At 42.9% G+C, this 12,638-nt stretch overlaps 1 protein-coding gene across 2 annotated transcripts in view; it reads right to left on the bottom strand.

Annotated features, from left to right (window-relative positions):
• MRPS9 (mitochondrial ribosomal protein S9) overlaps positions 1-4,910 on the bottom strand; it is a 35,699-nt gene extending 30,789 nt beyond the window's left edge. The window contains exon 1 of one of the 2 annotated variants that reach the window (XM_063149834.1): positions 4,806-4,910. In XM_063149834.1, the coding sequence (XP_063005904.1) occupies positions 4,806-4,895 (90 nt within the window). In that variant the 5' untranslated portion in view covers positions 4,896-4,910. Of the gene's footprint in view, positions 1-3,145; positions 3,236-4,805 lie in introns of those variants that run through there. The other variant, XM_063149835.1, reaches the window with a different exon arrangement.
• Positions 4,911-12,638: the final 7,728 nt, after the last annotated feature.

Below are 12,638 nucleotides of genomic sequence, written 5' to 3'. Positions count from 1 at the left end.
CCATGCTCTAAACTGCAGACTTCAACCACCTCCTTTTCAAAAACCACGCAGTGCACAAACAAATTTGTACCAAGAAGTTACCTCTGGGATAGGACTTCACTAAGAGATGTGGAACTGGAGTTGTATAACCACATCAGGATGCTGGACTAAAGCTGCCCAGTGTCCAATACTCCAGCCATGGGCACAGCTGCTGCTACAGAACCCAGCAGACATGCAAGACAGTCCTCTGTTAACTTGTTGCACAAGAAGAAACATTTTTTACATAGCAATTACACAGAATAAAAATGCTCAGAGCCATCCCAATTTCTAAATAATTGCTTTTTCCTCAATAAGTGAGTTTTGGATTTCTAGAGCGCTGTTTCACAAAAATGTGTTTTAATTGATTTATTTAAAACAACATTGGTATAATCTTAGATTTTAGTTGGCCTACAAACTAATTATGTGAACCAGTATCAGACTGATGTCTCAGAAGCATTTTGCAAAATACACTGGAAAGCATCACAAGATGTCAGCAAATACGCATAAGTGATTTGCTGTTTTTTTTTATACCTGATTTCACAAAGTATTTTATCAGAAGAAGCTTTTTTTTCAAAATTAAATCCCTTGGCAGGTCACCACAGAACTGCATCCCACCTGCTCAGAAACACTCAGAATGCTCTCTGTGCATGTTTAACCAAATCTACATATTAAGTTTTGCTGTACAGTGGGGAAGTAAAAAATAGCTCTAAACGCATCAATGCATGGCAAAAGTCAGATGTGTATAACAGGGAACAGAATTCAGATCTAGTTGTTTTTAGGCTCAAATTTTCAAGTACTAAGAGGCTTTCCAGTTGTATCTTCGTTAACAACTGCAAGAAAGGCTTCTCTTACATTTTAAGGTTGTAGTTCTGAAAGTCTGTCCCCAAATACCATAATCTCTGTCTGATATAGGTACATTTAACATCTACAGTGATTTAGATAAAGTACTCAACCCAATCAAATTAAAAAGGAACTCTGAACTCTTCTGCTGAGAATAGCTATTCAATCACATCAGAGTCAGTGATAGATAGTAACTAAGCTAGACTCTTTTTTTCTTTATAAATATCACTACATCTTTGCCATTTGCTTATTGGAAGAATAGGAAACTACACCTCTTGCTCAGTCAGTGCTAAGGGAACTGAAATGACAAAGTTCCTCTTCCATTTTGCCTCTCAATGCAAGAAACTTTAAAGTTAAGAAATTAAATACTTTCTCCCACTAAGACAGACAAGAAGTAATGAAGTAAACAATTGCAAGGTATTTTTACGACAAGATCGCAAAAAAATTTCCAAACAGTCAGGACAGGTAAGAAATTGTTATAGCAGGTCAGAACATTGATACAGCAACTTCTGCCCTGTTGTCAAACACAGCCTGTATGAGAGGCACAAGGACAGGACAAACAGGTAGCGATCATTTTCCCAGGGCACTGGCCTCATTTCCAGCAATCTGTAGTTCAGGCATGCCACTATCTTCTTTTTTAATGGCGCTCAGTGGAATGTTCTTTCAAGTTTCTCAACTTGCTTTTTGTATTCACATAAATGCTTGCCATCCTGAACATTCTCACCCAACAGTTCCACAAGTTAGCTACACCTAATGGACAGAAGAGTCTCTAAGGCTTCTGGGCCCTGTCTCCCATTGGTTTTCCTCATATCCTTTGCTTCACAGACAGCTAGACAATTTGTGTATAGCCACAGGCTTAGGTACTGATCCCCTCTCTGGGGGCGAGAGGAATAGATAAATGATCCCTCAAGGCCCCTGCCAGTCCTGCCTTCCTCTGTGACTCCCTTGAGAACATTCTCTCATTTACAATACAAATCTTAGAACTTAAGGATGTGCCTCGCCAGGAAAATCAAGTTACTGTCATAATCATACTTTTGACACAAAGCAACCAAAGCAACATAAACTATTCCAACTGAGAATGAAATCAAGTATTAGAACATTTTCAGCTTTATTCTTTGTCATTCCTTGCACACCTTAAGAGTATGTATTCCTGACTGCTGCATAAAGAAATTCCCACATGGGCACCAGGACTTTATCCCTAATGAGTCAAGTTAATCTAGATGTAACCAATATAAATAGCTCAAATTGCTCCTTCTGGCATTACATTTCATTTTCTTACTGCATCTTCTGTTACCCCATAGCTCGGTTTAATTCAGTCACCAACAGTTCTTCAGCCCATATAATCCTAAATTACTTTGTAACTTGAAAGCATTACCAGCAGGCCTTTTTATCCACTTGCTACTCACTGATTAAATATATATGCAGGTGTATCAAATACCACTGCACAAATAATACTGACAGCAGCTAAGCCTTTTAATTAAATGGCAATCAGCTGAACACCACTACCCCCGAAAACAAAATGATTCTGTTTAATCATAAGTTACCTTACTTGTGGAGCACATTTCCCTCTCCACTGCAGGTATTCAGAGATAGATGCTCTAGTGGGACATGCCCCCGCCCACGGCAGGGAGGGGGTGTAACCAGGTGCTCTGTAAGATCCTTTCCAACCCTAATCTGTGATTCTGCGCCTCCTGAGCTACTCACCTGCTGATCTAACACCATTGACAGAATCACAGCATTGTCAGGGTTGGAACAGACCTCTGGGATCATCCAGTCCAACCCCCCTGCCAAGGCAAGGTCACCTGGAGCAGGTAACACAGGAATGCTTTCAGGTGCCTTTGGAAGGTCACGTCGAGGGAGACCCCAGTCCCTGCCAACATCAATGTAAACAAGTTCTTCTTCATGTTGAGGTGGAACTTCTTGTGTTTTAGCTTATCATTCAAAATTATCAACCTGAAACCTGCCATCTTCTGCGCTGGCTTTGCTCTATATACCGCTTTGTTAATTCTAGGCTTAACCAAGCTTCTTCTGCTCCACATTAAGGGAAGCAAACACAGCTCACGGAACAGACAGCCTGAACGCGGCGCCAGCCCTCGACACTCCCAACCCACGTAAGGCTGGCTCAGCCCCGCCGGCCCAGGAGCAGGGGCAGCAGCACAGCGGGGCCTCGCAGGCAGTGTCGCCCCGTGAGGCCGCTCCCGACGGGGCCATTCCCCTTGGGGCCGCCCCCGTGGGGCCATTCCCGGCCGGACGCCAGCCCGGCCCTCACCGCCCGCCCGGCTCTCACCTGCGCGCGCGGCCCCGCGCCCCAGCGGCGGCACAGCCGCAGCACGCGCCCCACGGCCGCCGCCATGACCGCGGCGCTCCGCCCTCCCATTGGCGGGCGGGGCCGGGCCGCGCCTGCGCGTTGCCACAGCGGCCGAGCCTGTGGCCGCGGTTGGGAGCGGGCGCCGCTTCGGGCTCAGCGGCGCTCCGGCGTTCCTGAAATCCAGTCTTGTCGGGGGAGTGGTGGCTTATACCTGAAGCGACATTCACAGTGGCCACCAGCTCAGCAGGAGACCCCCGGCGCGGCCTCCTGTCTCGGAGGGACAGCGCTGAAAGCAGGACTCCTGTTTGAGTACGCAGCGCTGGGACTTGCCCCAGTGTCTGGGCAACCGCACTGCTCTGGAGATTTGTAGCAAAAACCAGATTTCACCTTAGCACTGAACTGGTCTGTTTGGGTTTTTCCTGTGGGGAAAAAAATCAATGAATCTCAGGATCAAGTAGGTTGGAAAAGACCTCTGAGGTCATCGGGTCCAACCCGTGGCAGTCACCGCGGTGCCAGCCGGCCCATGGCACTCAGTGCCGCGTCCAGCCCTTCCTTAAACACCTCCGGGGACACCGACCCCCACACCACCGCGCACTGCCCGTTCCAATGCCTAATCACCTTTTCTGGGAAGAAGTTCTTCCTAATGTCCAACTTAAACCTCCCCTGATGGTTTAAGCTTAAGTTCATGTCCTCTTGTCCTGTGGCGGGTTACTGGGAGAAAAGGCTGATCCTCAGCTGGCTGCAGCCTCCTTTCAGGCGCTTGTAGAGAGTGAGAGCAGCACAGCTTCCCCCCCGAGCAGCCTCTCCTCCAGGACAAACAGCCCCAGCCCCCGCAAGTGCCTCTCATAGGATATGTGCCCCAGACTTTTCACCAGCTCTGTTGCCATTCTCTGGATGACATGTTTTAGAGACACAGCGGTCATCTCTTGCTGAGGGGAGGCTGGTGTCCATCCTGTCATCTCCCAAGGTGATGGCAGTGTCTCTGGAGGCTGAACCTTGGAGCCTGAGAATATTCCAAGTTTCTCTGAGTTACATAGGATATACCCTTATAGGTGATTGGATTTTGTCAGTAGTTTTTTCCTACCATTGGAGAAGTGGAAATGAATTAAAAACTGGCTTTAAGAAGCTTTTCTTTAGGACTTACAGCGACCTTCTTTTTAAGAGAAGTAACTATTTGAGAGGAAATTCTGGAAATGAATCTCTGCTTTTCCAGGTTTATTTTTCTGTTAAGTTTTTATTGGGGGGGGGGGGGCCTTGCTTCCCCGCATGCAGATGAAAATATGATTTCCTCTCTGGGTTATAAAAGAGGTTGTAAGAAAACTAGCCATGGGCAAAAAAAAGTCATCCATGCAGGGAGGTCAAGGAGGAGCTGCCTGGAAAGGTGCATTCATTCTTGCAGTTGCCAGCTGTGGAAGTGAAAACATCAGCAGTTTTACTGACATGGATACGTGCAAATGATTGCCATGAGCACTGCACTGAAGGAGAGCAGTGAAGTGTCTCTCCTGTGCACACCTGGCCAAGCGCTGGGAACTGCAGTCACGCTCTCAGTCACGGGGTGTGTGGGGATGGCATTTAGCTGCTAGCTGTTTCTCAGAAGAGAAAAAGGGGTTGGTTCAGGGTCACAGTCCCACTGACCCACCTTCTGGAGCAGCCAGCAGAGCTGACGGGGTGGAGAATGCCAGCGATGAGTATGGCCTCTTTGCGGCCCATGGTGAATCCCATCTGCCATCTGTCGCCCCGCAGCTTGGCTTTGTTCAGCAGCAGAGGAGCTCTTCAGTCCTCACTGTGCTCAGCAATTGTTACTTCTCACCCCTGTCAGCTCTACAGAAACAAAGCGCCGCTGGAGTGAATGGGTTTTATTCCCCACATATAATTAATCACCAATTAAGCTTGAGGAGCAGGCCACCTATAAAATATCGCCCACTTATTCTTGGTAACTAGTTGATCTAAATACAGCTTCTGTGATTTCCTACATTTTTCTACTCCTATGCTCACTGTGAAAAAATCCTAAATGCATTTGCAATCTGGAGCATGATTTCAAAGACATTGGGGTTCATACAGCCCATGGTTTCAGCTGGAGGTTACAGAATTGCTCTTGCATATTGCTGAATAGAGACTGTGGTGTATGTGAAGTCCAGCAATTAAGGGCTGTGTTGTGTTTCTCTTGGATCATTAGAGCTGTCAGCCCTTAGAAACTGATAGCTGCCCCTTCGAGGTGGAAGATTTTTGCACAAATTTCAGGTGTATTTCCCAACTATCCTGCTTCTACCAAAGAGTTTGCCTGCCCCTAGGAGACACTTGCACACTGGTCACTGAGTGACCATTTTCTATACTGGTCAGGAGTGCATGTAGCTATTACTTTGGATGTTTTGAACTGGAAATATACTTCTGTGGTAGGCATGGCTAGCACATTCCAGAAAGATTCCTTCTAGTGAAAAGATTCTGCTTCTGTTTGGGTGGCAGAGGTCTGGGTTTGCCAGTTCAAAATCAATTTTTAGCACAAATGAAGGTATGATAAAAGTGAGCAGAGGTTATTTACATGCTCAACACCCTGCACCCCATCCCTCTGTCAAAATTTAAGACAGGGGTGGAGGGAAATGCAAGAAAACCATGTTTAATCTACTTATCCCAAGATTAACTCCAAAGGGCTCCTCTTTCTGTCTCTGTGTTTAGCTGACAGACTGTAGATGCTTACCTAATCCATGCAAACTACCCCAATGCTTCACTAAGCCCTCTGAGGAACTTTAGTCACTTGTGTGGCAGGGATGTCCTTCTTGAGCCCAGCTGGGCAATGCTCTGCTCTGGGGACCTGTTTCAATTGTGAGCCTGATTACCCATGTCCTTGTGTAACCTGCTGTTCATGCTCTGTGCAATCACAGAAGTGGGGACTGTTGCCTGCAGCACATTACCTGCTTTTGTTTTTAGACTTGGATAATGAGGGGTAAGTGTATCATTTGGGACTATTCGAAGCTTTGGAGTCTTTGCTGTCTTTGAGGATGGCCTGACATAAAGAAGACGGTGCCACTGTGTGGGGCTTGAGGTTTCTGAAGTGAAAAATCCCTGAAAGCAGAATAAGGAAACCAGGCTGAGCCTGTCACATGCATGGGTCAGGCACAGCTGGAGGGGCACATCTGTACCATATGCAAATTCTTAAGCACAAACCTAGGGCTAGCTCCAGTCCAAAGTTGCTGATTGCTTATGCTACCAACCTACGTGCAGGCAATCCTGAAGTGGGATTTGGGGTCTTCTTTTGTAATCAGAGATGGGATTTGTAGATAGCATGAGTTACTAGTATGGGTAGCAGCTTACTAATATGGGTATTTGCAGATAGCAGGTTGCTAGTATGGGTAGTGTGAAAACCAGTTGCTTGAGGAACAGGTATCCCAGTGGCAGTGCTGGAGATATATGGCTCTCCAGCTCACTGCCTCATAGAAGCAGCCCAAAAATTGGCAAGAATCTGTGGCAGCCTAAAGATCAATTGAGCCTGATGGCTTCACTCTACCAGTGATAGGTGCTTACAGAATCACAGAACATGTTGAGTTGGAAGGGACCCATCAGGATCATCTAGTCCAGCTCCTGGTTCTCCACAGGACCATCATCAAGAGTCACACCATGTGCCTCAGAGCATTGTCCAAAGGGCATTCCCCACCCTAAGGAGGAAGAACATTTTCCTGATAACCAACCTAACCCTCCCCTGGCACAGCTTCAGGCTATTCCCTCCAATCTTGTCACTGGTCACCAGAGAGAAGATATCAGTGCCTGCCCATCCTTGTCCCCTCACAAGGAAGTTGTAGACTGTGATGAGGCATAAAGACAGGGCAGACATACAGAGAAAATGTCTCCTCATCGGTAATGAGCTGAAGAGTGTATTTAGGCTTAGATATGAGAGAAACTCACTCAGGAGAAGAGGTCAGAACTTGATGAAGCAAGATCTGCTGCCTTACAACAGAACAAGCTGACCTGCAGCAGACATGAGGGACTCCATCTGTCAGAAAACAAAGCAAATGGTTGTAGGAGGGTTAAAACTTCACAGGATGCCCTAATCCAAACCCGTTTCTGCAGAGATGCCTAAAATTTTATGTTTTTCATAAACAGAAAAAAAAGAGTAGATTTCTTTTGGAATTCTGAACTAAAGTTATTCTTCTTATAAATTGTTTTCTGTTCCCTTTCCCCTGTGCCTTTCTTCCTTAAGCTGTAAGTACTTTAGCTGAAGTTCTGGGGCAGATGAGCCAAAAGGGACAGCAATCAACAGGGGCTGACTGGGTGACAGAATCTCAGGATGTTACAGTGTCCTTATGCATAGAATATTTCCCAGAGCCTAACTAGGAGCACTTGCTGGATTGCCTTTGTGCCCAGGGAAGTTTAGGAACACCCAGCTCCAGCATTGAACAAAAAATTGGGAGTTTTTCTCTAGGGAGAGCACTGGAGAAGAGTATCTTGACTGAAAGCTTTGTGTTTCAGCTGATCAGTATGTATTTGAAAAAAAAAACAAAATGAATGTTAAAAATGCAGACAATTCAGCAGTATTTTAACTCTGTTCCAGTTAAGTAATTTCCAGATATTTTATGACATGTGTGTGCTTTTTGACACAGAAATTGTTTTGCATTGATCTTCCTCATCACTATTGAAAGACTTGAGGCTGATATATCCAGAAGTCATGCTTTCTTTAATGCAAACACATAAATTCTATTTTAAAAGGCTAATAATAACAACAGCTATTTCATTGCACCTGCTTTTCTTCAGATGTGGAACGAGCACACTTCATTTCATAGACTGCATATGCCAGCTACCTAAGGGTTGTCAATTATGTTACGCTGTAAAAGGCACAGCACTTAGGGGGCTGTCAGTCAACTCTGTAGTGAGAGAGATTTCAAGAACCTTTATTCCAACACTATCAAATATAAAAATAAAGCTAATTTACCTGACAACACCAAATACAGAGGCATCCTATTTCATTTTATAGTGAAAGTGGTTTGGACTGAGCATAGAATTAGGAAAAGTGAATCAAGAGTAGCCAGAAACCTTTACTTGTAAAGCAGTGCCCCCTGTTTTGTTCCTTACCACAACTTTCTTTCTCCATGGAAAGATCTGTTACCCAGATTTTCATTGCTCTCTGGATCACAGTCCTGCATCTGTTTTGTCTTTTCTTCATGGTCTGAAGGTTGCTGGTTGGGGTTTTTCCCCCTACAGTTTATGGGTATCATTGAGCACTGCAAGGAATTTTGGGGAACATTCTTTTCTGCAGTATGATGTTCCAGCTCTGCCCTAATTTATGTGCTTGGGTAGACCCCACTGAATTTACAAACAGTTCCAAGAAAGAAAGAGAACTTATATTGATGTAATTAAGAGGCATCTGAAGACAGTTTAATCCCACATGAATGCCAGAGTCAGCCCAAAAGATATATAAATGCAGTGTCTACGCCTATTTTTAGCTGGCAAGTGCTTTTAGACTATGTAGTGTGTCTTTGTCATTTGTCTACCATACACTTTGCCTCCGTATGTTTATCACTGTTGCTATTGCTGATTCAGTATTTCAGTAATAGACTCATTTGGAGCTGTTCTTTAGACTAGGGTTTGCATCAGACTTTTCTGTCTCAATATAATTAGATGAAAGTCATTGCTGATCCTAGCAGCATCTTTTGAGTCAGAGCTGACATTATATCCAGAAGCTGTGCCTGTGATTCTAAATAAAAGAGGCCTAAGGTCTGGCCCAGAGACAAAGTGACCATGATCAAGTCACATCAGCGTTGACTAGGGCCACCTTACCTGTATAGCACAGCTGCTTGGAAGACCCCAAAATAGAATCAAAAATATAAATAATCTCCCTTATCTGGACACAGAGCGGTGGTAGTTTTATCCCTTCATCCCACAGAAGGAAATATATTGCTATTCCCATTACTGAACCAGTTCAGATTTATAAAGTTTTCATTATTGATTCTTTTAAGGGCTAGGTACAAACATATATTCAGAATAAATATGTGAAAACAGTAGTTTTTCAGATTGTGTGTGCTTCTTGAGATTCATTTGTAAGCAGGGAGTAGACATTGTAGGTCCTGTCTGCCCCACCAGATAATCAGAAAATACATCTCAGAGCACGTCCTCCTGGGACAACATGAGGAATTGGCCATTCTGCAGTTTATAGATGCTGCTGGGGGTTGTGAGCTCCATCTGAATCTTTGTCAGACTGCAAGCTCTCATTTCTTTTGAAAGTTGGCACGTGTCTTCCTGTGGTCTCGCATCTTTCCTGCTGGATTAAAATTCATGCAGGTGCATGATGGTCAATGAGCAGGAACTGTCCCAGAAAGTGCTGTGGTTCCAGACACTCAGCTGATCCTGCTGAGCATGCCAGGTTGTGGAAGCTGTGGTCACCTTGGCCACAAACTAGTCTAACAGAAAACTGCATTCACCTTCTGAGAACTGGATGGGGGCTGAACAGTTAGAGAATAGAAGTGGTCCTCTCAGTGTCTTTGGAGTTCTGGAAATGGCAGATCCAGCACTGTGCACTTTTCCATGCTTCTTGGAGATGCTCTGAAGAGAACCAAGTGGTTACTCAGAAGGAAATTTTTTCTCCCCTCAAAATGAAACTAATGACTAAAATACCATCCAATTTGGAGCTGAAAAGGAAGCTTTAACTTTACATTAATAAGCTTTGAACTAAACTCTGAAATAATGAAGTACAAGAAATTATGACCTAAATTATTTCAGGTTTTAAAAGAGCTGTAGCAGCAGAAGCTTCTGAGTCAGCAGGGCTTCCACAGAAAAATCTAAAAAAATAAATACAATGCATCTTTACCAGAAATAACAAGGAAAGAGAATGACAAATTGGATCTGGATTAAGGAAAAAAAAAACCTCAAAACCACCACAAATCACTGTTCTTACTTTCTGACCATTATATTCAAATAACAAAGAAAATAATTTGCAGTTGTCTGCTGTAAAACTTCTTACCAAAACAAGCAAATCATGTGCCTGTATTGAATCTATGTCAAGACATAAAGTGCCCAGCAAAACCACCTAACGTATTGCAGATGTCTTTCCCAGATGTTCTGAGTATGAAACTGGTCATTTTTTGCTGCTTTCTTACTGCAGCAACAAGGCACTACCTACAGTCTGCCCTGTGGGTGCCAGTACTGAAAACCCAGTCAGTGTGACTCCTGGAAGTTGTTCTGCTGCACAAGTAAAGATCTTAATCCACAATAATCTCGTGTGAATGTGGTTGGAGAGGGAAGTAAGCATGCAAAGCTTCTTTGGTATACCACATCAGTGCAAGAGGTAACCCAAATGCAGAAATAGTAGTCTGCTCTTGGAGAGCTAAGCAGCACCTGGAAAGTAGTTTTACTTACAGGTGTTTTCTGCCTGCCTCTGGAGAACCTGTCAGACAGTGACCACTTTGAGCCAAGTTCCAACTGTGGGAAATAATGCTGAGAAGAGTAGGAAGCACTAATGAATACTTGCCCTTCTCAACCTGACCTACAGGTAGAAAGGCAGTTCCTGTTTTGATATCTCTTGCTCTGCCATCTTTTGGCATCAAAGAAATCATTTAAGAGGGTGAATGATACAGTCTGGAGCTCACTCATGAAATAGCACATGTAATTGTGATTACTGTAAGTATCAGTAGAAACTGTCTGAATCATCACCTCTTTGCATGTGAGAATCTAATACTGCATGTCAGCCTAAATCTGAACATCTGCAGCTAGCAACTGTATTTCTCATATTCTGATAATCTGTTTCTAAATGGGAGGTGAGACAGAAGAGAAAGTTTGCAGATTTTGAGGGGGGAAAAGAGAGGGAAACTCCAGCTTCTGTGATCATAGTCACAAGCTGACTGATTTACTTACTTATTGATGACATAAGTCATGTGTCATTTATAATGTGCTGCCACAATCCAGCCGGACGTGGTTGGCTGGCAGCAAATTATCCTGAACCTTGTGGAGGTAAGTAGGCTCCAGCATATTTTAAAGATGCCAGACATTTTGTCTCTTTGGCCAAGCCTTCTCAGTCATTTATAAAGTTACATGGAAAGGTCAATCTCTACTTATAGATACAATATGATTTAACCAGATTACATTATTTCCATTCACTTAAAAAAATAAATAATTTTTTTAAAGCACAGCAAAATGAATAAGCTTGTTAAATATCTCTTGGGAAAGGACTTCACTATCCCCTGGGATATGACTGCTAGTTTTCCACTCTTCAGAATACATTAAAAAAAGTTAATCAGACTGGAATTTCAGTAGAGTTTCTGTTGGAATATAGAGGTTCTGAGCAAATACAGATTTTTTAATGCAAGAAGCCTTCAGAAGAAGGTCTATTTCTGAGTGAAGTTGTCAGGGGAAATGTTATACTATTCAAAATAAATACTACAGTTTCAAACATTAAAAATAAAAGGGCAGATGAGTCAACTATATATAATTCTTCTGTTGCATGAAATTAAATGTGTAATTATTTGGTAAAGTACATTCAGGATAGTGCTCAGATCAAATTTTAAACACCTTATTGGAGCCTGAAAATTGGTGTTGCAATAAGGAACAGGCTTGGGGAAACAGAATTTGTTTTGCCTTTTTCTGTTTTAAATTTTCTGCAAATTATATGTAGTTTAATTATTTCTTTAAATTGCCTATTTATGTTTATTGAAAGAGGTTTTTGTACTCTAATAGCATATGATTGTTAAGCACCTTCTAATTATATTGAGAATGTTTGCAAACACACATTGGTCTTCAGATTTTTTCTCAGATTAGTGGAAATATTTGATGTACAAAATTGGAATAGTTTGAAATTTTTGAGAAAAATAAAATTTTTTTCTTCTTATGTTCACACTGAAAATTAGAGGATGTTTTGCTTCTTTACTCCAGTAGTAGAACAAACCTAACAAAAAAAATCAATGTCTATGAATTAGTTTTCTGCTTTCAGATATTAGAGGACTTTCACAAATTCTCAACCCTTCTATTCAATATTCAGTTAATCTCCCAGTTAAGGTTTAATTCTAGATTTAACTGATAGAATGCAGAGAACAGCTTATAACTATCACTAAGTAGTGGCAGTGCTGTGACTGGTCAGGGGCATGGTATTCAGAAAAATGTAAAATTTAGGAATCCTCAGAAGTTAAGGTCAGTGAAGCAAAATAATGAGAATCTAGGCTGGAAGATTATAAGAAAATTGAATGTAAATAGCACTGCATTTTTTGAACCTGGACATATTTGCAAAAATGGGAGGATTCCAGTCTCTTGAAATTCATTTTAGAACTGAGCCAAGGCCAGGATTCTGGTGCCATATGTCTTTAAAGAACTTTTTACCTGGTGGACAAAGCTGTTGCCATTAATGGCACCCCATTCAGTGCCATGAACCAGAAGAATGAATTTCAAAATAAGGTCCTAAGAATTTCCATGATCAATTAATAGAATTTTTTCAGGCCAGGGGCTTTCAGCCTGTGGTAGAAGATGGCAGCTCTGCCGTGCTGAGGGACCATCCTCAGGA

Source organism: Melospiza melodia, chromosome 2 (assembly GCF_035770615.1).
Source record: "Melospiza melodia melodia isolate bMelMel2 chromosome 2, bMelMel2.pri, whole genome shotgun sequence".
In the NCBI taxonomy this organism is placed as follows: domain Eukaryota; kingdom Metazoa; phylum Chordata; class Aves; order Passeriformes; family Passerellidae; genus Melospiza; species Melospiza melodia.
This window is presented reverse-complemented; position numbering and strand designations above follow the sequence as displayed.